We start from the raw sequence: 26,280 nt of genomic DNA, 5'->3' as shown, positions 1-26,280 counted from the left end.
GGTTGTGAAGGGTGTGCGTTTTGATTAGACATTGAAGTTCATTACGGAAAGAAGCAAGAAACACTCATGGAATTTCTGATTGTAGTTTACGTGATTTATGATGACTACATAACTATCAAACTCAAACTCTCAAACCACACAATTTAGTCTATCGGATTCCCAGTAGTATACACTATCATCGTCTTATCATCAGAGACAGTCGCCAGTTTGCTCCCATCTTCATTATAAGCCACACCCCACACCTGGTCTGTATGCTCTGTAAACGTGTGTTCGCAAGATTTGGTGTCCATGCTCCATATTTTCACTGTCTTGTCACTTGACCCTGACGCTAACTGCATACCATTCGGATCGAATGCGACGCTGAGAGCCCATGATGTGTGACCTTGGAAGGTTGCTATGGGATTCACGTGTCTCCTACATGGAAAGAGTGAGTCTGTAATATTCAGATTAGCCGGGGAAGCACCAGAGACCATAACTTACACGTCAAATACATTGACCTTTTTGTCATCGGATGCAGTAGCAAACAGTTTAGAGTCCGATGAGAAGGAAATGCCACGTACTGACATGGAGTGTCCTGTGTATCAACATTGAGATCAGTCAGTCCCCGTGCAAAGAATTCTGAGTCTTCTGTTTAACCTGGATGAGTATGCACAATCCTCTGTGTCGGAACATCAAACACATGCACCTGTCCAGTCTCACTCCCAGAAGCCAGAAACAGACCAGACGGTGAATAAGCGACAGAAAGTGCAAACTTCCTAGTTCCTGAATCGAATCCGTTTTCGTGTAGTTGAGCTCCGGTTTCTAATGACCACACGTTGATTTTGCCTTGATGTGATCCAGCGGCAATGTGTCGCCCATCTGGTGATATTGAGACTGTCCATGCTTCCACTATATAGTAAAGCGATATTGTTAATTAATTTCGGATTAGCTTGAGTGGATTTGCCTTGTTATTACCTGGCCCAGCATCGATTTTGCGAACCGCCGCACCTGTTTGCAAGTCCCATATCCTGATATGTCCGTCCAGAGCAGACGAAACAGCCTCTGATTCAATAAAAGAGTATAAATTTCTTGAGATCTAGTCTGAAACAGCTTCAACAACATACGAGTGCCAGCAGCATTCACATCCACAGATATAACACCCAACATATGGCCAGTGAGAGTATGTGACTGCAGCACATCATCTCCATTCCTATTCAATAAAATATAATCAATAAACTATGCCTCTTCAGAGTTCCATGAAGGCCGAGTGCTTTCACAAACCAAATCTTTAATGTGTCGTCGACTGATGCTGTGACGATCTTGTTACTGGTTTTCGACCATGCCACGGCCCATATTCCATCATCGTGCGCTACATATATTGTAAGAATGTTAAGCACCTTTGATTATTGTCATCACCATCTTCATTGTCAAATTCTGTACCATGAGGAAGTGTTTTGTGGACTCGAAACTAGTGGTTGAAACAAAAGTGTTAGTTGCATTAAATTCTGTAGATCTTTAAGACGTACCATATCGCTATATTCTCGTTCTACTTGATCTCCTCCTCTTCATTGATCTAGCGTGTCACTGGGATGTTTCGCAAATGCACGAGGAAGGAGCGAACCTGGAGCCTGGAGCCCACCTGGAGCAAATTCGAGCTCAGAATGTGGTTGATTTCGATTGCTACCTCATTTGCTGATTTATTCATTTATACAATACATTCATAATTCCTATTCAGAAGGGACTATTCTACGTATTCTACGACAAAGCGAAACATACACCCACAGATGATCGACGACGTTTATACGTCCTTCTTCCACATCGTGCAACGCTTCAATCATTTTGAGCATCTGCAGTAGCTTATGCTTTCAAACTGTCGATGAGATTAGGACAACACCACGACTGCTCCATCTCCAATAAGTCCTCTCTCTCTCCCTCGACATCGATCTCCACGCCCCACTCCTCGCGTTGCATATGTTTATTAATCTTTAGATGTTTTAAGTTGGTTACCGTACCTAGATATGGGACGGAGCGCTCTGTTCTTTGTGGTTGAGCCAAATGTAGGTCTTCGAGATTTGGGATTGGATGCGTGGGTAAGGGATTCAAAACTACAGGAGAGTTTATAGATAGTTTACGAAGAGTCTGTGCATGGCGCGCAACGACCTTCGCACATACAGTTGACTGAGTAACGTCGCTGGAGATGACCAGGGCCAAGCGTAAGGTGTAGTAGTCCAAACACCGTCGAAGAAGAATTGTTTCGTGATGACCGAAGAGTCTGGTACCATGCATTCGCATGTTGGGCACTACCTTGCTGTCTGGGCCGCCCAATTCCGACAAATTATCAACTACCACTACCAAGTCAATTTCGATGACGCAGCTTCAGACGTCGTTACGAGACTTGATTTCTTTATATTTGAACAATGAAGATACTGAGTCTTTAAGAAGAAGGAACATTGTGAAACATTAACCTGTACGGAGGTTTGTTTCCACATCAAACTGTGAAGCGACCTAGTATTCCAATTACCCTTCACATCCTCATGATACGAACATTACATTCGATGGGAACTAGCAGTAGAGAATTAGATCAACATAGTCCTCATCTGGAGATTCGACCTCACTTCTCAAGGTTTGACCGCTTACTTGTGAGATAGAGGACCTTATGGTTTGCAGGGCACGTAATGTGCTTCACATGGACTCCTTCATGTGCTAATTCAATATTGAAAAATGAGTAAGCATTCTGGGTCATTGACAGCAGAAAGCTCAGACATTGACACAGTAAACTCAACACAGGCGCAAGCAAGTACCTTCGAAAGGATCTTTAAGATATCCAAAATCGTCTTCATAGTCGACCTCCCCAGGATATCTATCGTCATCATAGAACTTGCTGCCATCAAAGTCCATGTCAAAGTCCATGTCAAAGTAGTCCCCATCAAAGTCGTCCATGCCGTAGAAATCCACTCTATAGTATCCATCCTGGCTATAGTAGTCTCTATCTTCAGCATCTTCCGTGCCGTCAAATAAGATGTCATCCCTTGAAGGACGGAATGACTTTTCAACGTCTTCTCCCTTGAGTTCAACGACTTTGTTGTCCTTCTGTTCATTGCTAGAGTCAGCAGCTGGTGCAGCAAAGACTGAAGTAATAGCCAGTAGGAATATGACAAACTAGAAATTGAGGGTGTAAAGGGGGTGAGAGTTTGTTGTGAAAAGTTGGAGAGAGGACGCAAACATGAATTCAAGACAATCATCCTCAAATACCGTTACATTTCGCATCGGTACCAATTCATAGCTATGAAATTGACTTAGATTGTTTAGCAGGCCTTAAAGTGACGAGATGAAGGGGCTGAACGACCTGTCAAGTTTGAAGTCGGCTAGTGACGCCAAACTGACAGCCACCGCCATGATCCGATGTCATATGCCGAGAACAGCTATTTCTAGCTATTGTTATATTCAGGAAGGAGCATGTAAGGGATGAGACGCACTTTCAAGGGAGCGTCGGCTATTGCTTCGTCACGAAATCCAAAAATTCTGGCTCTTTTTTTACAAACAATCGAAGGTCTCTTGAACTGTGATGCCAAGCTTATCTTGACTGCCTGCATCCGAACTTTGACTTTTGCACACAGATTACTCTTCTCGTTATTGTACGATCATACACGCAAACAAGAAACTTGCCCAACTTACAAACAGATTCCAGGAAAAGAGCCATGCTATCCAAGGTACGACGGGTGAATTGCAACGGTCTAGTGTCTCTACTCTGGTTCGCTAAAGATTCAACTTTGACTTGGAACCAACCTCACATCACACTCACGAACCAGATCCTTATCACGTTATTGGCAGCCTCAACTGCGTTGGCATCGCCAGACTTGTACGGCAAAGGCTACTACGAGAACGACTTTTATGGCAAGGGTGTCTACCATGACGGCTATTACAAGTCTCCCAAAGTCTTTGAAAAGGACGTCCTTGTTGAAAAGAAGATCTTCCCTGAAGAAAGAGTTGAGATCTATGGTCCTCTTATCGATGTCTTGAAAACGGAGGCCGAGTTTAAGAGTATGAAGTACCCAGCCGTCGTATACCCCAAGGTTGCTCAAAAGGAAGAATGTAAGTCTTTAGTTTATGTCAAAAGCATCCTACTTTGAGAGATACGTTGTGGTTCCTGCAATCGCTGCTTATCGGTGCTGCTGCGATGGCACTCGACTCTCGTGTCACAGTCTGACATTTGAACTTGTCATAGTTTATGAAGAACACCTTGACGTCACGTATCTGGAGAAGTATCCTCCTAAACCACAAGGAACCATTTTGTTCCCTTCAGAATATGCCAAATACGAAACCAAATCTGAAGGTCCATTTGGTAAGTTTGACAGTCGAATACTACTAACTTGGCCACCTTATTCGCTGACAGCCTGCCATAACTTTCTTAGTCCCGTTGTTCAAAACCCGAAAGGTCTATGCTGATGTCTTTGAAAAACAATTTGGTAACTAATCCAATGTCATCTCTCATTGGTCTCAAATGTTTGAACAAACCTCTCTTACTTGACATTTAGTATGCCCCAAGTTTGAAAAGACGATCTATATCCGTATACCTGGCAAGTGCGCTTGTGATCCAGTGAGCATCCACCCAAAACTTCTCAGAGCAACTGAATATCCGTTGCACCTGGACGGCTCATTTGGTGACCATCACGGTGATGACGACGTCACTGTCTGGGAAACAATGGGCCCAGCTTTCTCAAGGAGGGTGGCAAGAAATGATGGTATGTTTGTGTCAATGCGAGCTTGGTTCTGCTGTTTTGAGGTCATCACCTTTGCAACAGAATGACGCGTTGACGCAAACACGATTTCCTTTCTAGATTTCAGTCGCCATCACAAGTTCTAGTTTCATAGATCTTGTACAATTGGGGAAAAAATCTGATTTTTTACTTATTGATGAATTTGGTTTCTGTTTCAGTCTGATAGAGGCGAGCTTGTCTTGTGTTGGGCTTAGTAATTTTACGTTGAACCAAGCGACACGAAATTGTTAGTTTTCCACGAACTAGGGTGGATCCAGCGTATACAAATCCCTGGATAAGAATCGACCAAGAAGTTCCTTATGTTGATGCCACGTCTCATGTTAAAATATGCAGTATGAACTTGTTCTTTCCCACTCAACCAGTTGTTAGGAGCAGCGCAGCGTGTCAGCCGTATCAAAAAAGTGATCCCGTAGGTCATTGACGCGTAATTCCTATCAATTTGCTATCATCTCTCCTTTCGTGACTGATCTACCACACTACATTCAATTCGTCCAAACGCCTTTGACTTTGCATTCGAGTTAAGGAGAAAGATGATGGCAACAGGTAAGCTCAAGTCCAATATATCTGCATCGTTGATACACTACTGATCTCTCTAGTTCTAACATCCATATTATTGCGTGTCAATTATTAGCGCATCTTCCCCGAGGAGACATTACCATTTCTCGACCTGTGGACGACTTGACTTCATGGCTATGTGATTCAAATAATGCTACTCATATTAGATTAGGTATTGTCATCGCCCTGATCTTGATTGCATTCACTCGTTTCGCTGACATCAAAACCACACATTTTACATTGCGCAGTCCATTCATCTGGCCATGATGAAGGTATGAAGGAGCTATTTGATTTGAATAATATGAATGATCGAATGAGATCCGGCTTGTTGGTAACACTAATCTTTATAGACTTTCATCCTGAATTCACATACACTATATTCGGTGACGATCAACGGATATTTGGATTCAAGGACTTGATTATCAAGGTACCTACAATTGATCCTTGTGTATGTTTGTAAATGATGTCGCTCACCGGACGCTACCTCGTCATAGTTGCATTTTGCTGCTGGATCACTTTACACATACTTGGACATATCTTTTACAAAACAAATCAAGACTTCGCCAACTCAGCCTGCTTATGCTGATGACGTGATAGGTACTCTCAGATCACATATGCCACCAGGTAATACCTATAGCTCGTTGTTTCCGGGCATCGATGCAGACATTCATACGAATCTTTTTTTGGTGGTTTAGGAATGACAAACAACCTAGACGCATTCATGAAACGGGTTCAAGAAGATGAAGCTACATTCAAACCACACGGAAGGAAGATGCACGAGTATACACCGAAAAAGGGAGATAGTGATTCTGTATTTGAAATCTATCATGTAAGGCAACAGAAGAAACACAGCAGTTCAACTATTTGCGTGTGATTGTTCGCATCACTGAAATTTCTTTCACGATCACGCGTAGGCAACATTTGCTGATCGAGGATTCAAAGAATATCATGAGAGGATGAGATTGTTTGCCATATTTTATATTGAGGGCGCTGTGAATCTTAAAGAGGATGAGAAGTGGGAGTGCTTTGTCACGTGAGTCCACACTGCTTGAAGGACTTTTTTTTCTTCTCCTGAACATGACAGAATTCTTACTGGTTTTGACACCTACTGCGGTAGATACGAAAAGAGGAATGATGGCAGTCGAGATTCATATACCCTAGTTGGATACTCGACATGTTATCCCTTCTATTGCTATCCAGATGGTGGTAAGAGCAGCTACAGCATTGCGGTGACAATTTGAGGTCTTGATCACCTTTTTTGCCACCATAGTTCGAATGAGTATCAGGTACATCAGTCTCACGGTGGTACCCTATTTGTTTACCAGTCTAATGCGGCTTTCTGCATGATCAACGTAGCCAATTCCTGATCCTACCACCATATCAAGGCCATGGACACGGTGGATCTCTATACGATTTCCTATATCAAGAATTCAGTTCTCGAAACTCACCAATAGATTTCGGAAGCATGACTTCATGGAGTCAAATGCCTGTCAGGGAGATTAGTGGTGAGTTGTCGGTGTGGTTGGCAATTCGAAACGTTGCGTTTTGGACTGATTCCGTAGTTTATTTTTTTCGCTGTGGTCTCATTCACGAACACCTCATACATAGTTGAAGATCCAAACGAATCCTTCCAACTCATGCGAGATCGTCGAGATGTACGACTAGCTCGAAAAGTCAACATGTTTGAAGGATTGAATCCCCCAGCTTCGTTTGCATCTATTAATGAAGCTGTTCGACGGTATAAACTTTCCAAGGTATTTTGACGTTGTATGGCTTTTTTGGCCCCATGTTCAATTTTTCTAATTCTACTACAAAACACATCTAGTTACAAGGAAATAGAACATACGACCTCTTCATGTTCTCATCCCTACCAACATCTACAAAACAAGATTCACCATTGACTAAGGCATATCGTCTTCACGTTAAAAAGAGGCTGTATTTGAAAAACATCGACAAGATGCTGGGAGCAACACCTGCTGATGTGAAGAAACGATTGCAGCTGTCTTATGATGGTTTGGCGACAGAGTATCGATTGCAGTTGGATCCTAATACGTGGAAGACGCCTGTTGAAGAGGAGATATGAGGTGGAGCAGCATTGTGGTTGCTTTGGTTGATATGGAGGGGTCTGTAGTTGTAGATTAGTGTATAGTATCGCAATATATAAGGTAAAAACTCGGATTTGTGGAATTATTGTTTGTATATTTCCAGAGGAAAGGTATGGAAAGTTGTATAGTTCGAATGTAAACCAACTCATTCTGTTGTCCTGCTACTACTCCTCATACTACGACTGCTACTCTCACTGCTAACATCACTTTTCTCATCCCACTTGCGAAGAACCTTATTATCATCATCGTCCCTGTCAACACTCAAGAGCAAACTACCACCAGACGGCACATATACACTTAATTTATGCTCTTCCTCACTCTCCTCCTCATCAAAACTTCCAAACCCTCCCTCAAAATCATATACAACCCCAAAACAATTCAAGCACGTCGTAAACCTATTGGTCTTCGTAGCGCAGCTATATACCGTGCCAGTCCAAGCGTCATGACCCGGTTATTCCCGTTCAGGTATTCGAGTTTGAGCAAACGTGTTGCAACGTCGAGCACAAAGCAATCATCTGCTCCGTATGGTATATCCAATTCAAATAGATCCGGATAGAATTCTATTAAGGTTTCGACGTCCAGGTAACCTAGCTTTACATTCCACCGTGAGATTCTAAGTGTTGAGAGTTTGTGGCGTGGTGTTGTACTAAGGTTAATGGCGTGGGCCATTCGTGTCGGTGGTTACGGATGTGACGCCTGGAAAGTTATGTGGCTCGCTACCTGTGAATTCGGTGACGTGGATTGTGGTTGAGGCAACAGCGTTTATGCTTGCGTCCGAACTTTGAGTTGTTTGAGAGGTAAGGGTATCGTCGATCACAGCTTGCCTAGTAGCATCACTACCACACAGTATGATTTCAGATACGCGATCCTTTCTCACATGGATCTTACTGGACTATTTGCCAAATATGGAGCCCCAACGGCAGCCCAACGCTGCATCCTACTGTCTGCAAAACCCAAGAATCGACATAACAGCTTGCAAAACCTGAGGACAATTACACATCAGCACATATAAAGCAGCTTCACCAACCCCACTCAGAGCTTCAGATAAGAAGAGAGTCCATGTTACATCCAGTCTGTGGTCCTGACGAGCATCTTCGTCCAGGTGTGGTTAAAATTGTTGGTTGCCTGCGTTATTTATCACCGATGGGTCCTTTTTACATGTGTTGCATGGTAATCCATTCCATTTGGAGTGCATCCATTCCATTCCTTTGTTCCTTCCTCAAAGCAAAAAAGCTCTACAAGTCATCAACATGATGACCTTGAATCTTGAAACCCATGCAACACGTTTCCTGGGATGCAGGTCCACCATCACTAGAAACCATTCAAGCGCATTCTTTCAATAAGAATATATCTTTTTATTTCGAGAAAATGCCAGGTAAAGGTCAAATGCTACACATCGTGACGTATACATGCCAAGCGAGAGAGATCCCTTTTTTTCAAACTATCGAGCGCCGGCAGTACGGACTAGAATTCAAAGAAAGGATTCGTCAGCAAAAAATGTCTACCACTTCACCTCCGAAACATCAATGATCAATGAAGCCATACCAGCTACGATGCTCATCTACCCAACCACTACATAACAATATGAAACAAGATGTTAGTTCAGCCAAACACCAAACCGAATGCTCTCTCAACCTTCCAAACTACACACCTGAGACAATGCTTATGATACATATGTCCACACGGCAACTTCTTCCCCTCCGTCATAACCTCCAAGCATATAGCACACGACGGTATCCCTCCCGAAATCGATCCGTCTACTGACGACGTACTGCCTGCTGCTGCTGCTACTGCGGCACCGACTACTGCTGAAGATGATGTTGTGCTTGGAGCTGGGAAGGTCACTGTTTCGAGTCTATCCAGAGCACGAGGACTTATTCCGCGGTATTCGGGCACTTCGGCGAATGCGAATACACATGGCTAAGTTGAAAAGAGTGTAAGAGCGAAAAAAAAATGGAAATAGAAGAAAGGAATGGCAAAGTGATAAACTACCCTTTAACTTACCACACAACATAAGGGTAGCGACACTATGACAAAAGCACAGCTATGTGTCAAACAAAAACGTCAGACGCAATTCTCTTTTGCAGCATCTTCTAAATCTGGCTTAAAGCAAGTATCTCACGCAGATATTAAAGATATTAAGAAGACAGCATCTATAGTCCGCTGCATAGTAGGTATCTAAAGGGTAATCAGGAATGAGTAAATGCGTAGTGAGGTAAATTCTCGTGATACGGCTGGGAAGCATATTTTTTTCCTCCTCATCAATGATGAAACAAAATGCACCTTCACTTACACATTCCAGATTGACAAGCTTAACAAACGTAAATCCCACGGGTATCATAATAGTCTGTCCCAACAGCACTACTATAGAGAACAGCCATATTATAGTTGAGATCCGAATCCTAATGCAAAAGGTCAAATTATGTACCGAAATGTCCCAAAACGTCACATCATACCTCCGATGATTATACCAAGTCCAGCGAGATTCCCACGGCAATCCAACCAACAACGCAATCCCACACCCCGTCTGCATAACCAGAAACGACACAACCGCCTGCAAGAACTGATACAATCTGACATCACACGTCTGAGCCTGATCTACATACAATGCAGCGCCACCAATGCCTATTAATGCTCCGAATGTCAGTGTTTCGAGAAGCAGGAAGAGACGCCATGCCATCCATATGAGTCGCGACGGACGACCTCGCGATGGTGGCTCAGATTGGTCGTTCTCTGCGTTGTCGTTCGGGGTATTGGATAGCGGGCTTGCGAGTGCGTTGTGGTGATGGCTGCTAGACCGTCCGTTTGCAAGTGCTGATGAGCGACGGCCGTTGGGTATGCCGTTTGATAGGCGGGGTGATGATGTGGTTGATACGTCGCGTCCGAAGAAGGAGGATTGGCGTTGTGGCGGGGGCCCAGTGTCAGTACTACTATCACCATGTAGCACTATAGGTTGCGGATCTGGTATAATTGTGGGAAGTTGAGGTGGTATGTTGTTATTACTATCGGAGGTATCAAAGTCCCAAGCTGACGATGCTGGCAACGTAGGTGACTCGTTGTAGTTTTCTATAGCGGATTCATTACTGCTAGGCGATGTAGGTGCCTTCTTCCTTGTTGTGCTTGTACTCGTCGTGTTTGTATTGTTTCCGGTCTTTACAGGTGATTCCTCCGTCAAGTCAGTTTCGGTAATGAGATTCACCGTGGATATATTATAGTCTACACTGTCTCGTCCTGCATGGCTATCCATTGACAAGCGTACTTGTCCATTGCTACCGTCTTGATTTCCACTCTTTAGTTTACTCAGACGCACTGTTGGCCGGTCGTTGGGAGAACTGGAGAGCACGTCTGAGTAGTTGGAGCCTATCGAATCTTCCGAGACTCGTCCTGGCAGACTAAAGTTTACGGATGAAGCTTGTTGGTCCATTTCTCCAAACTTTGGATGTGATGTGATTTGTTGCCGGCGATAATAACGAGAAGAGAGACGAGGTGATGCAGTTCTCTATTGTGCCGTTGCGAGGGCCAATATAGATGCGTATCTAGTGTCACCAACTATTGCTTTCGATGAAGCCGTTTCAAAATGTTTGGTGGGTGCGGATGTCAATTTTAAAGCTTCTTCACAAGGTTATCCTAAGGAATGAAGATACGAGTCAGCATGCTCTATCAAGTACTCAAATCATCAATATAGCGGCTTTCTCCCCTTCCGCGAACTTACTCGTCATCTTCATCTTTTATCTCCACGTATCACTGCTGTTGCCGAAAATTTAACGAATACAACAAACACGAGACGGTTTTGTTAATTTGCTCTGGATTTGCTCAATATGAAAATTACTCTGTATATATTTGACATGCATGAGGCTTGCTAATATTTACAAACTGTGGGCTTCCTCTTTTACAACAATGCTCCAAAACATATCACACCTCCCTCCCAAACTTCAATCTCCCTTCAAAACCACACCTCTCAAAAGCCAAACAACATCCACCCATTATCAACACCACCACCATTCAAATCCCATTCGACAATAGCACCATCCCGACCTTCACCACTACAAAAGTAATCAACAATAGGCTGTTCCACTACCACAACCTCTTGTTTGACAACCGGCAACGAGATGTCGCAAGCACCTGGCTTGATGGCATACTCGAATCCCTCCATAATAGCATTGACGATATCATCACTACTAGTACTATTATCATGACATGCACAAGAATACGATGCTGAAGATGCTAAAGTAGATGACGGTTCAGGGGTTCCAGATGACGACATTATAGATTCCAAATCCCATAGGTCGGGTATTGATTGAGTGGTACCAGATGATGATATGCCTTCTTTTTGTTTTTCATCGTGCTCGTGTGTTGTATGAGTGGATGCATCGGCCTTCAGTTTGAAGTTTGGGTGATCGTGAGGATGGTCTGCACGGTCTCGTAGTTCTTGAATCTCCCTTAGTGATGTGAGTTCGATGTCAGCAAAGAAAGCAGAGATCAATATGGAAACATGTTTCAAGTGTTGGATACCTAATAGCAGCTTGCACAATAACGAGCTTGGAAGGCCTCTTGACTTGCGACAAGGTAGGCAGCATTCCAGCCAAATCAGACAGTTCTACAGCCAGAGATTCACGACGAGCTCGTTCAATTGCATTATGAGTAGACCGACGTGACGTATTCATTCTGCCAAGAAACGGTTTTTTGACGTGAGTGTTTCCAATATTAAAGACTACAGAAATCGGGCAAGCGAAGCAAGACCATGATTTCGATGGTGATTTCGAATATACGTACGGAGGTGCATAAGGAGTCTTGCGACGCCCAGGCCGACGTCGTTTAGGCCCTTCATCTTCATAAGCAGAAGAAAATGTCGAAGTCGACGATACATCAGATAATGATCTTTCTCGTTTGGCTTGATTGATTGGCAGCGATCGGCCTTGTTGTGGAGCAGGCAAAGGTCCAGTAGGCATGAATGGTGGTGGGCGAGTTGATTTACGGGTTGGCATTTTCTTGTATTTGCTTGTGGCGATGTGGCGTTATATAGAAAAGAGTTCGACAACGAGATGGATATCAAAGAGTTTCGATGGTTGGAAGGGAGTAGTAGACTTGATCCTTTTATAGATTCTTAAGGCGGGTATTAGGAAGGTGTCAATTCCGGTTCAACGTTCACCTGATGTGCAGAGTAATTTTCAAAGCATCACGATATATGGGGAGTAAATTCTCACAGTTGACAAGCGGTGGGCATGTGAAGGTGTTTTGTTGGGATGAGAGTACAGAGATACCGTGAAGGTATATAACTCCATCGTCAATCCAATCTACGAAACCATCTTTTCCGATCCATTTTTATTCAAACGCAACGAGTTCGTGAGGTTGTTGGGCGTCAACGCATCTCGTGATTTTGGCATTATTCCACCTACAGCAAATCTTCCAGCCGATGTTGACAAGAGTCGTCAAGATAAAGGGATGGGAGTGCGTTGAAGTGTTTTATGATTCGTAATGTAATGGAAATCTTGGCTACAATTCCACGTTTTGCATGCCCAAATGTTCTCGATGTCGTCCTGCAAAGGAACCGTGAGAAGGCGCCAATGAGTCACGAGGGAGTGAGAATGTGCTATTACAATGGATGAATTTGGAAGTATGAGTTGATGATCTGCAGGCTCTTCACCTTTCACAGCAGCAAGGCATTCAACGACAAGTCCAAACATCCAACATTACATTGTGCATTCACAACCACAATGCTTACAACGAGACTCACCCAAACGACTCTTCTCAACGATTCTCGATATATGACGAATTGTATTTTGCTCCACCAATATCGAACTACTAGCCTTACTCACAAATGAGTGTTAATAAACAAGAAACCACGAATTGTTGCTTGTTGCAATCGGCCAAACACGTAAAATCACGCGTATATCTGGTATTAAATCAAGACTGATTGGCTGTTCCATATCATTCAATCGAATTTCGTGTCGTAAGGCTCCAAAATCGCTTGATTTCAACTCGATCCTCAAAACCACAATAGAACGATATAGAACATGTAAAGCTCCTTCATCGATTTGATCTCATACGTGTACCGACATGATACTGATAGTGTCTTCCAACCAGCTCCAGCATGAAATTGCTTGCATAACCTTTGATAAAAAAAAACCCAGCCACCCCATCTCCGAAATTAAATTGACGCATCTCTTACTTACCACCTCACGAACGCAAACGACATTCCAGTTATCCTGTATAACAGCTACCCCACTTCCACCCATCCAATAAACTCACGACCAACAAGCAAACATGACATCCAAAATCCCAATAACAATCCGCCCAGCAACACCATCAGACGCTCCCACCCTCTCATCCTTCGCCCAACGCCTCTTCACAGAATCATTCGGAGCCCAAAACACGGCCTCCGATATGCATCTCTACGTCACATCCGCATTCAGCCCATCACTCCAGCTCGCTGAAATCAACGAACCCGACACACTGACATTCCTCGCAACACACGCAGACACATCCGAATGGATTGGATTCGCCCGTATTCGGATCTCAATCCCATCACGCGCTGAACCATGCGTGAATGGCGAAGGCCCTGTATGGGAGTTGCAACGTATATACGTGGACAAGAAATATGCTGGAAAGGGTGTTGGCAGTGTGCTGATGGACAAGTGTATGGAGGAGATCAAGATGAGGGGAGGCAAGACGGTGTTTTTGGGTGTTTGGGATGGGAATCCGAGTGCACAGAGGTTTTATGAGCGGTTAGGGTTTGTGAGGGTTGGTGAGCATGAGTTTATGTTGGGAACTGATCAGCAGGTGGATTGGATTTTGCAGAAGGCTGTTGTGTGAGGTAAGTGAGTGAGTACGACGATTGGGTCTTGCGTTCATGAACCGCGCTCGTCTTGTTTGCTCACTGTCTTTGGGAGTATAGGGAAGGCACCATCGTCCAGTATTAGAATGTAAGAGCATGATTTCAGTGTTCAGATCATACACTGTCTGTGCCAGTGTGTAAAGAGGGCGACTTCATGACTTTTTTTGCCAACTCTCTTCTCACCAACAGATAGAAACTCCTGATCCACAACAAAACCACTGAACCCAATACAAATACTACCATCACTGGTTGAATCTCCTTATAATGTTAACGACATACAAATACATACAATGATAAAAAAAGAGGAATTGACTTTAAACATAACTTTTTGAGCTTTACAATAGGAAGAAACCCTGCTTCTGTTCAACACTTAAACGCTCTAACACTTCTTCTATAATACATTCCTGGTTCGTTTCTCATAGTACACAACGCCACCAGGTAGATTCATGTTCTTTTTATCAGCAGCCGACGACAAGGGCGAGAAATCCAACTCCAAGAATGACACCAATGCGGGCTCTGTTGACAATACTGGATCCAATGCGACAAATGATAGGAGCGTGGAGAAGGCTGTTTGGCGGGCTTGTATCAGTTTGGGTGACATTCGATCTATGTGACATTGAAGTTTTTGTGTTCAGTGTTGAATCTCATCTTCCAACAGAGAGAGCAGACTTTTTTGTGTATACCTAACCACGACTTTTTGGGAAAGGGAGGCAATCCAGACATTCGTTCAGAGTACTTTTTCAGCAGCTCACGATAGAATTGTCTGAATTCTCGATATCGTTTGTTCACGGTAAAACTTGCCGGCGACGGGTTGTTGAATACTGGTAGGCCTGCTCTCAATAACTAGTTGCCAGAGGCGAAAGAGCGTTAGATTGGTTTGGGATCAACCAAAAAAAACACTCGTGCAGTGTTAAACAATGGATGAAACCTCTCCAACCAAATTACTTACACGAACAAGAATGGTGTAGGTCGTATATACATTCTTCTGAGTTCCTCTAGACGTCTTTTTGGAAGCTGAGGTATGAGAAGGTACTATGTGACGAGAGAGGCGATGAGTTGCATTCACCAACAAAAAAGCCTTAAGATATCACGCATCACAGCTTTACCAGTCATAAATATCCCAGACTTGTAAAAAGCGGTAGGAATAGGCAAAGAAGGCGGCGGGATACGAATAGGCATAGGACGTTGTGTATCGTCCTCACGACTCCTTCGACTACTGTTATTACTACTTACAGACGGCCTTCGCGAATTCGACGACCACGAATCAGATCCTATGGCAGCCATCGATTTCGATCGTCCATGTTTACCATTACCACCACGACCTCCTTCAGCAAACAATGGTGGTACAGGAGGCACCAACGTACTCGAACTGCCCATATTACTGCTATTAAGACCTTCAACAGTACTATGTCTACGATTTCTCCAGAATGCAAAAGCTGGTGGCATTGCTGCTGATGTTGGTGGTGTTCGTGCACCGCTGCTAAAATCAGTAGCGTTTACGGATTCACCAGCGACTGAATCACTATCTGCAGAGTATGGTGGTGCACTCCACTGCTGAGATCCAAATCGGTTTTGACGAATGTATGCATCTGCTACCGACATACGCGCTGGAGATTCTTCTGATGATTGGGAAGGAGTTGCTGTATCTGCCACACTCATGGCTGCTGAGTTTGGTGGTGGTTCCAACAGTTTGGAATTGGTTGTGGTGACTACTACAGGTAGAGCAGCCAATGGACGGTAAAAGCGTGATAGGAAGGATGGCTTTGGTTCAACTATTTGCTCCATCATTATAGCTTCTTCTGTTCTCTTACCACTACTCTTATTACTCGTATTATGATTATTACTGCTACTTTTATTACTTGATGACGGCTCTTTTCCTTTTCGTTCACTTCGTCTCCTATGTCGCATACTGCTGTACATGTACTCGTCCTCTTCACTTTCATCACTAGGTGGCGAGTAAGATGCGAATGGCGACTCCCATAGATCTGATAGGAAGAAATCTCGAGTTACTGGGAGGACGGGAGTTTGTGCTGGAGGTGTGTTTAAACTACTATGCGGTGGAGTTGGTGTGGTAGCTTCTTGTTCGTACTGTGCTGATGGGGCTGCCACATCCAATAGATCTGGCTGCACATGATGATTACGGTCGCCTTTGGGTGTATCCAGCAGATCTGGTCGTACATCATTGTTGATGGTGTGTTGTTGTTCGTGATCAAGTGGCAATGCTGCGGCTTCAAAGTTCTGTATTATAGGATTCATACATGCATCAAGGCTTGACTCAGGTATCTCGGGAACTACGACCACCGAGTCGTTATTGTTCTATAGATGTCACAGACGTTAAAGTTAGTTGTTTGCTCAGCATTTTGATGTCAGACAAAAACGGCCAATTATGAAAGTGAAGCAAGCCATACGATACCTTGACGAAATCAGCATTTTCTTCCTTCAATCGCTCTTCATGAGAGCTTGCAGATGACAGCAGCAATGTAGTTTGCAAAAGCACGTTCGGAGGAGAGTCATCATTTCGGTCATAATGTGCTGATATGCCAATAAGATCTCGAGCTGTAGGAATGGTTAAAGTTAACGACATTGGGCTTGGAATCCTAGTTTGATCTATCCCCTTCCTCTCTCTCCTCTATCCTCGCCCTCAAGAAGGTGTGCAAGCTGGATGTTTCATTTGAAAAGGTTAGCCGTTTGGTGCTGATAGAGGATGATGAGACCGAATACGTGATTTCAAGCTTCCATTGTATTCGAATCTATTCTTAATATTGGAAATCGCGTACAAATGCTCTCTTTGTGCTATAGAACTATGATTTCTAAGGAATCAAGATTGAAGAAAGGAGTAGAAGCTCAAACCCAAGCTATGCAAAGCACCGTGTTCCTGTTAGAATATCAGTTTTAATTGTGTTCAGGTATGTTACTCCAAATTCATCCAATGTAAGCAGCACGTTGAGAGAGAAACACACAATGTTTGGTCTAATGTATGGGCGCAGTGTATATTGAAGATTCCAAAGATTCCGGATACGTGTAGGATGGAAATATTAAAGCGAGCACAGCACTACTCTCATCAAAGTACATTCGAGAGGTGTCAGCATCAACTACCACGCTTAAGCAATCACGTGAATAACAACAGGACGTTCCACGCTCCGACCATATCGTTTCGCAGATTGCACTTCATCATGAGCAAATCCTTAGATTTCCATTCTGGCCTTGATACTCGCGTCGTCTACACTGTTACTGCGACATTTCGCACGTTGTTTGCGTAAATCTTCCGTTCACGTCTGATTACCAGCTCTTCATGATTCCGTAGATTGACGGAGTTGTTGCTGAGATGCTTCAGAACCAGCAGTACAAGAATGAGTCGAATGACGGTTGGAAAGGACAAGACTATAACTTCAGCGGCAACGGTTGCCTCGAGTCGCACTGTCCTATCGTTACTGATAGGAAGCAGCAACTGCACCGATATTTGCGTAATGGATGATTAAGGCTTCTTGAAATTCGGCGTTGTGCTTGATATCTCGTAACTCGACCAATGTAGTTGACGGGGTAGTGTTATGTATGTGCGGTGGTACGATGTTACGGCAAAGTATTAGCAGTAGTATATTGGCGATGATAGAGCGATCGACGCCCGAAACAGTAATGTTGCCCGTAAGTAGCTGTGTTAAGGAGTGCCCCAAAGCTACAGGTTGCGAAGAAGGCAAAAAGGTGTTGGCAAGACACACAAACGGAGGAGCTTCAAAATCAGACAAACGGATTCATGAAACACCTTATATCCAGACGATCGCCCGCAAAGTCAATATACACCCACAATACAATCACAAACCCCCTTCCCTGCTGTCCACTCATCAAACCGAAGAAGTACGAAAATAGGCATCGCACCCCTCGCTGGCATAAACGGGCACCTCGATTTGATGAGCTACATGCAGCTAGACTCGTTACCAGGCAATAACCTTGTTTGGTATCAACTTTCGTTGACAAAACCAGATGACTGCCATACCGTGGGAACCCAGGCAACCTCTTGACAACGGCGACAGAGTATCACTAATGCTTCCCGAGCCTCCATTAAGCAGCTCCACGATTCCAAAAGGCCCATCAGTAAGTCTATTACCCTCCAAGTTGTATAGTGTATTGTTATGAAGGGTTTGTTGGAGAATAAGAAGGAAGACATTGTGACGGAAGATGAGCCTAATTTGTGCTGTTTTGAAGAGACTAATATATCCGTATTCGCGTGTCTTTTCCACCTCTTCATATTGCTTGATGTTAAAACGCACATAAGGCGTGAGTTGGCGCTATTACAGGCGTAAGCAAATCGCGGAACCGATTCGGGAGTTTACAGGAAGCTCCACACTTTATAATATAGCCGGCTAAGAAGCAAGAGTCGCAATTGCATACAATACCCAGAATCCTGCACTCTACTCAATACCAGAAGATGGCACAACGTTTCCCGTTTTGAACATCAAAATTGTGACCTCTGGGATGTTCTTTGAAAGGATTGTGGATACCAAGTTGGGACAGACTCTACCAATACGTTTGCCGCCAACGGATGTTGATCGTCTTCCACCCAATCCTCTATATACCGGCGGTCTTTGAGCTGGCCAACATATAACGATATAAGATCAAGGTTCGACAGCTGCTGGCTGCTGCCCAACTAATCTTGTTCCAGGATGTTGAACAATGCTTTATCATGCATTCATATGTCTATTGCACGTGTATTTACGCGTCATTGTTCTCCTTACGCAGTTCACACACGTAAAACAAATCGGGTTCTTCACTTCGATAATGAAGAATTTGACGTTATATGAGCAAAGCAATATAGATTTTATACAAGAAACAGCAACAACACCCAAACTACTACGTTTTAAGCATAAGTCTTCTCACGTTCCTGAACGATCACCTCAACAACACGTTCTACATTCCCACCATATCGTTTCAACAACTCGGTAGCCCGTCCTTCATCATCACCGAATCCCATAGACCTCAACGATTCCAACCCAGCCTTGATAGTAGCTTCATCTACGTTACTACCACTAGCACCACTGCTACCAGAGGAGGAGGCACCACCAAAGCCTGGATGTTCTTTACGATAATCATCCCACCATGTCTTAGGACCAGCGCCCCACGATTCAGCAGCTTGACGGAATTGTTGGCGACATGCTTCAGCGTCAAATCCACCACTAGAAGGAGAAGATCCAGGTTGAGCCCAAGGTTGAGATTGTGCCCAGCGAGCCCATGGTGGCATTGGACCACCTTCACCAAAGCGAGATTGGTAGCGGTCTTGGAAGGATTTCATGAGTGGTTCGACGTTTGTTTGGGCTTTGGTTGCAATCTGTTATATGATGAAAGTTAACGTTAATTTGTTGTAGTCATAGGTCAAGAGTCAACGAAGGTTCATGCGAGAAGTGAATTCAAAAGGAGCATAATATACCTCAGTCAAGATCTCTTGAATCTTTCCAAAGACTTCAGGATGACTGTTCAGCTCCTGAGTCAACCTTTCAATACCAGGTTGTATGGTTTCGATAAAGACTTTATAGGGATCGGCAGGAGCACTACCAGTAGACGATGAAGTACTAGCACCACCAGCACTGGGTTGTGGAGTAGCACCAGTAGAATCCTTCATTTCAACATCAGGTTGTTGTTGTTGTTGAGGAGACGACTTTACGACGGCATCGAGTTTGATGACTTTGGTTGGATTGACAATGGTAGATAGTTCCAAGTCCGAATCAAAGACGATCCTGTCACCGTCTTCGTCTACATATGATGTTTCAATTGTGGCTTCCGTTGGAATCGAGAATGCTGTTTTGATCTATGGAAAGTTTAAGCAAATGTTAGATCAAGTACGAGCGGTGGCAATAAGTAGATAGCGGTGGAAGTGACGTACCTTGTCGGCTAGTTCAGCGTAAGAAGTGCTTCCAAGTTGCAATTGGCGAAAGGAGCCATTGACGTTGACCTTGAACGTCGTTGTCATTTTGGTTGATGGTTGGAATCAAAGAGTAGTCAAGAAGGCTTCAAATTATAGTTGACTTGCTGGTTAGATTTGGTTTTAATGATTGCAGGAAGGTGTTTGGCCGAAACTTGTTTTTGTAGTGAAAGCGTCGTCAGCTATTATTCGATTGGGCTACTACGTGGCCTTCTTTGCCAACACACAGTTTGCTGAAAAATCGAATCAGGTAGAAGCTAGTAGATGATTACGACTCTCTTACGCGTACATTCGTAACTGTGCGGTTAGTTCAAAGTTCATCTTGGAGGTGTCCACCAGAAATCACGAAAAGCTGAAAATCACGTTTTCACCTTTGAACCTCCTATTATATTATACAAAGGATACAATTGTCAAAGTCTCTAGACGATATAGCGTACAATGATCTGATCTGAACGACGAACGAACTTGGGTATGAATAACTCGAGTTTTCGATGAGCGGCCAAATCTCCTTTCTGGCCGCCCCCTGCAAACACGTAGAAGGTAGACGACATTCCATATTCAAAGGATACAGTACTATTCACATAAGCATCTAGTCACCAACAGACTCCCTCTCCTCTGTTTCTTTTTTCCCAAGCAAACGTCTTTTTCTCTTTCCTCGCAGAACCACAGAACCACCGTTAAACTGCACCGCTCGTTGTCGTATCGAGCGCTGCAAAGTGAGAGGCCGATTGTCCTCATCAATGCAAATGAGCAGGCATAGACCTCGAACGATGCGGCTTTCGTGGCTCTCTTCCCTGCTATCTCTCCTTATTACAACGTTGTTGCCACTTTCCTCGGAAGCGATAGTAGTGGTGAATGGAGGAACCATCGCATCATATCTACAGGGCAGAGGTGACATGACCATCATGCAGTCTTTCATAGCGGCCAATCCTGACTGGTCGATACCGGGCAACAAGACGCTGGTTTGCCCAACGGATTTCCCATGGAGACTAGCCTTTCCTGGTCAGAATCCTGCGACTATGCCTTCTCCACAAGGGTGGGCGTATATGCCGGGGAGAGTTATTAGATACAACCAGGTACATGAGCTGTGATTGGTGGTTGGTGTCTATGGTGCTGAGTTTCAAAACACTCACACGTCGCTTACAACCTGACAGGTACCAAAGTATGCTGTATTATTTGATCAATCTGGTGCTACTTCATTCATTTGGGATAATTACAATGTAAGCCTTGTGGTTGTTTGGCGAAACCTGTAGGCTTGAAGAGCTAACACCGTTCACACTAGTTACCCACCCAAGACCCATACATTGTAATTAGAACAGGAGTCTCAGCAGCTGTATGTCAAGCAGCGGATACAGTGCAGATAATAAACGGGAATAATGAAATGTGGCTTTACATCATGCCAAATAATGTAGTTCCCAATGACCAGGTTTGTCTCAGAAGTCGTATCGTTTGATTGAGGATCACCGCTGAGGATCACCGCCTAACAACTTTTATGTATACAGCCACCATCATTTGTACTGGATAATGCAGGATACGCACTAGGAATCCCAAGCTTTTCAATGTTTTTGGCGGCATGGAGAAATCTCAAATTAGATGCAGGATTGGATTCCATTATACCTGGGCCACCATTGCTGAGACCAAATGGGTTTCCTGGATCTGGTGCTACCCTGTAAGCGTTGTGACATTCGAAGCGTTTGGTTGTGATCAAGCAAAACAAGCCAGGATGGTAGCCAAATTGTTCTAACACACTGTTACCTCTCAGATTTGCACCAAACGACGTCGCATGGAACGCCTCCCTCTCCCGTATAAACGCCCTAACACCCGGCCAACTAAAAGGTCTACTCAAATACCATCTCCTAACAGACGGAGGCCATTGGTCAAACCTCTTCAACGATGTCCAAATATACACGTCCGAATACGGAGTCAACCAAGTAATCGCCCTCAACACCACATACGATTCAACGGGTCGAGCAACAACAACAGTAAACCAAGCTGCAACTATAATTTCAGCTGATTTGACTTCGTACATGGGGCCGATTCATGTTGTTAATGCTGTGTTGTGGCCGACGGGGACGTTAGTGGATTATGATACTTTGCCTACTCCGACTGCTACGGAGGTGAATCCGGTGTTGTCGCATCCGACGAGTGTTTCGTTGGGAAGTGATGGGGTGGTGATGAGGCCTAGTACCATGCTGGTCGTGGGGTTAATAGCTTGTTTGGTCCTCATATCTTTGTAAGAGTGAATCTATAATTTAAATATCTTTTGCGGGGTTGGACTATACTTAGTAGTGTAAATAAACTGGCCTCACGGATTTAAGCAGTTCGGTCCAACAAAGAGTTGTATCAGTAAAACGTTCGAGTTTCAAACTGTACGTGGACGCCTTTTGCACCTTTGGTGTTGAATTGTGATGTCCATACTCTACCGAAGTGCTTGTTGCGTCAAGCTCTTCAAGTTTCTAAACGAGGAGGGATCTGAAGAAGAAGGCCATCTCGAGACTCACATATTCCATTTTTTCGTGACCTACACACAACGTAGGCTACAAGAAATCGATATGACTGGTACTCGAATCGTCTTGCTTTAATTCAAAAAGCTACAAAAGTCAGTTTTGACTGCTTTGTCTGCCACCTTGAACCTTTCACCTTCATCCAAACACTGGTACAACATCTATTCAACGATCTATGGAACCTCATTATATGGCAATGCTACCTGCATTGAAAATCGTTCAAAAAACTCCCTCAGTTGTCCTCATCGTCCGTCACAGGCAATGGCGAGGTAGTACCTCCATGACTCTTACAACAAGCGTCATATCCTTGTGTTGCCACTGTGGTATTCTTAATGAAGCACTAATGTGAAATCGTGTTAACTGTTGTTGAGACAACAGATTGCATCTTGTCGAAGATCGACTTACAACAGAATCCACCGGACTATCAGCATCAATAAATGTCTGGTCTGCACCTCCAAAACAGCAGTATCTTGTTAAGCCATAGTCGCCCAATACTGTGGCGTTTGCAGCTGCTGTTGTAGCGGGATTTGGTGCTTTTCATGGTGTTTGGGGTCTGTATGGTGGTGTTTCCTGCTTTTGAGCATGTATAGTGGGCAAACCTATATCATTTGTGAGCGAGCAAGTGGATTTCGTTTAGTATACAGTCGAACTAACCCTTCAGGTGGTGTTGGTAGTGCCGCTAGCACTATCGAGACCATTAGTGGTGTTGTGAGGAGGATGGCTTTCATGTTGGACGCAGTTTGTTGCTTAGCTATGAAAACTCAGGACGAACGTTAGGGACCTTTCCTTCTACTGGCTCTCTTGATGGATTGGGTTCGAACTTTCAAAAGTTTGAACGACTGTACCTTTGGAGCTACACCATGGCACACTCGCCGCTGAAGATCATTTCTTTAGACGAATGGCGCATTGCCTGAACCAATGAGTCTCTATTCAAGCCATAATGACGATTTTTATATTTGAAAAACACTTCGAAAACAAGTGGAGATTGAAGCATCAGTTTCTTGTACAGCTACTATACAATCAGCATGCTTCAAATTGATTTATTTACTGAGTAAATAGAATGGGCTCAACACCCATGACAAACATCAAAGTCATAATTGCAAGCAATTGTATGGCGGTATACGACAGTAGTGTCGCCCCCGGCTTTCCTAGCCTCCTGTCCAGCAGCTCAAGATCACGCCGAACCTCCTCTGAGTCTTCTTCCTTCTCTCTCTATGTTGTATCGTGTTGGTGAAAAATCAGCATGCTTCAAATTGATTTATTTACTGAGTGAATAGAATGGGCTCAACACCCATGACAAACATCAAAGTCATAATTGCAAGCACTTGTATGGTGGTATACGACAGTCGTGTCGCACCCGCCTTTCCTACGCCTCCTGTCCAGCAGCAAGCTCACGCCGACCCTCCTCTGAGTCTTCTTCCTTCTCTCTCTATGTTGTATCGTGTTGGTGAAAGTTGGGAAGTTAAGATCCAAGGGCAATCACGTGACTAACGACGGTTGTTGGAGAGGCCTAAAACTTCATCTATCCGTGTTTTACGCGCTTTTATTTTAATTCCGAAGTCAGCATGATGTTGTAACATGTATACACAACGAACTTATAGCATGGGAACCGATAATGATGAAGGTTGAACTTACAAGAGCAAGGGACAAATTACATACAAAATAACTTATTTACGGGTATACTCTACTCTTCACGCGAATCCTTGTTGAAGAATGCCCACAACTTTCTCGCACTCACTGCTCCAACCAACTTCTGCAACTCATCTTGCAACATTTCGCTCAAAGTGTTGACTTCCTTAACGTTCATCATGACATGACGATGATTCTTGGATGCCATGCCTGGCAGTGAGCGTAGCAGATCCTGCATCAAGGGAAAGACGACTCCAAATAGCCTTCAATTTCGGGAACGCCAAGAGTCGACAAAGCAGTTTGGAAGATAACTGCACCGCTGATGTATATATCTTCAATTCAGACGCCAAACTCTTCAATACTAGCTGGAATAGTGCCTGTAAACACTTCCCACAGATGTCATCGGCAAGATCCAGAGAATGGTTTCAAAGCACATATAGCTTCGATTTTGGATTTGACTTTGGATGAAGCCAATGACTGCGATGCGACATAAGCGTATTGACATCGATAACACAGCCTTCAAGCCGAACTACTCTACCATTCTTTTTTTCAAAAGTGAAGCGGATGGAGGTAATGCAGTAAACGTTTCAGTGCGCAAGTCCACTCCAAATACTAGACTCGAGATAAAGCTCTTTCCATCGTTGAGCGATCGCATTATTGAAGTCATGTTATTTCACACTGCCATCTTATACGTGGCGTTTGATTTGAGAAAAAAAGGAGAAAGTAACACCATCATTCAAACCGCAAACCAGGACAACCCAAGGAGCACTTAGGGACTCAAATTCGTAGGGATCAACAAGCTACGAGCTGTCTCTCGTATGCAGTAGATGGCCGACTTGCCACCGCCAAAGAAGAAAATGGCGCAAGAAGTGATACCCTTTTCAGAGCAACCATGTAGAATAAGATGGCATCCCAGTGTGTTGGCGAATCAACAGATGCTATCACGGATACTATTGCTGACTGTATTACTCTTATTGCCATCAGTAGCAAAAGCTCAATCTCCTACAGTTTCTGCTCCAACAACATCATCATCACCAGTGCCAACTGTCTGGTATGAATTGAATGCATTTTGATGTCGAGATCTTCCATCTTTGAAGCACAGTCTTGTAACAATTCGTTACCTTAGGCCCCAAAATTTCACAGCTGGCACGACAATAGCTCAAGCGTTAGCTGCTAGACCAGACATGTCGATCATGTATTCGCTGTATTCGAAATATCCTACCTGGGGCCTCCCAGGCAATCGTACATTGTTTGCGCCAACTGATTCTGCTTGGAATGCTGCTTTTCCAGGCAAAACAGTCTCGCAGGTTTGCTCGAATTTTGCTTATAAAGTCGAGCGTATGTCTAAAACTAGACAATTTAGGTACCGTCTCCACAAGGATTCGCATACATGGCGAACCAGTCTATAACGCCATTCAACCACGACAAGTATGCGGTTGTTTGCGATGATACGGGGACTGCACAGTTTGTGTGGGACAACTATGTACGTGCTCTCGGTACCATCATGTTGCAGAAAAAAACTCCAACATCGCAACGTGATGAAAAGCCTAAACTCACTACCTCCTTTCACCTCTTCAAGATGCCACCATCAATCCCACCCGAAATCCACATCCGCATGGGATATATGGAAATAATTTGCACAGGCTTCACCATCCTCCAAATCAACCCAAACAGTACACTAGGAACATCGTGGCTATACATCCTAACAACGGGTGTCATTGTATCAAACTATCCACCATCAGCTATATTACCCATTGCAAACTTTAATCGCTTTTATGCTGCTGCAAACAAGGTTGGGCTGCTGTCAAAGATTGATGCATTGGCTGGACCTGTAAAAGGACAGGAACTTACTGGATGGCCGGGAAGTGGATCTACCATGTAAGTCCTATCACAATTTTGGATTCTTGGTGATATTCGAAATTCTTAGTACAGATTTGTTTTGGTTGAATAGACTCGCACCAACAGACGCAGCATGGGACGCAGC

At 44.0% G+C, this 26,280-nt stretch overlaps 3 protein-coding genes across 3 annotated transcripts; 1 reads left to right on the top strand and 2 right to left on the bottom strand.

The window, feature by feature from the left end:
- Window positions 1–143: 143 nt before the first annotated feature.
- SmJEL517_g03575 (uncharacterized protein) lies at window positions 144–3,375 on the bottom strand (the record flags this gene model as incomplete). The annotated part of the gene is made up of 11 exons (XM_031169503.1): window positions 144–414; window positions 481–574; window positions 637–888; window positions 955–1,041; window positions 1,104–1,189; window positions 1,261–1,348; window positions 1,992–2,327; window positions 2,617–2,682; window positions 2,781–3,138; window positions 3,232–3,262; window positions 3,326–3,375. The coding sequence occupies 11 exons, from the start codon at window positions 3,373–3,375 to the stop codon at window positions 144–146; spliced, it is 1,719 nt and encodes a 572-aa protein (XP_031024566.1).
- A 302-nt stretch (window positions 3,376–3,677) lies between these two features.
- SmJEL517_g03574 (uncharacterized protein) lies at window positions 3,678–7,395 on the top strand (the record flags this gene model as incomplete). Its single annotated transcript, XM_031169502.1, has 15 exons — window positions 3,678–3,689; window positions 3,789–4,071; window positions 4,205–4,321; window positions 4,392–4,445; window positions 4,515–4,721; window positions 5,389–5,484; window positions 5,561–5,739; window positions 5,807–5,936; window positions 6,008–6,141; window positions 6,227–6,345; window positions 6,430–6,518; window positions 6,583–6,598; window positions 6,669–6,817; window positions 6,921–7,066; window positions 7,138–7,395. The coding sequence occupies 15 exons, from the start codon at window positions 3,678–3,680 to the stop codon at window positions 7,393–7,395; spliced, it is 1,989 nt and encodes a 662-aa protein (XP_031024565.1).
- A 400-nt stretch (window positions 7,396–7,795) lies between these two features.
- Window positions 7,796–10,841, bottom strand: SmJEL517_g03573 (uncharacterized protein; the record flags this gene model as incomplete). Its single annotated transcript, XM_031169501.1, has 9 exons — window positions 7,796–8,004; window positions 8,138–8,253; window positions 8,295–8,399; window positions 8,963–8,989; window positions 9,069–9,337; window positions 9,422–9,461; window positions 9,540–9,595; window positions 9,711–9,819; window positions 9,874–10,841. The coding sequence occupies 9 exons, from the start codon at window positions 10,839–10,841 to the stop codon at window positions 7,796–7,798; spliced, it is 1,899 nt and encodes a 632-aa protein (XP_031024568.1).
- Window positions 10,842–26,280: the final 15,439 nt, after the last annotated feature.

Source organism: Synchytrium microbalum (assembly GCF_006535985.1).
Source record: "Synchytrium microbalum strain JEL517 chromosome Unknown SmJEL517_scf0019, whole genome shotgun sequence".
In the NCBI taxonomy this organism is placed as follows: Eukaryota; Fungi; Chytridiomycota; class Chytridiomycetes; order Synchytriales; family Synchytriaceae; genus Synchytrium; species Synchytrium microbalum.
The sequence above is the reverse complement of the archived record's forward strand: the minus strand, read 5'-3'. Positions and strand labels throughout refer to the sequence as shown.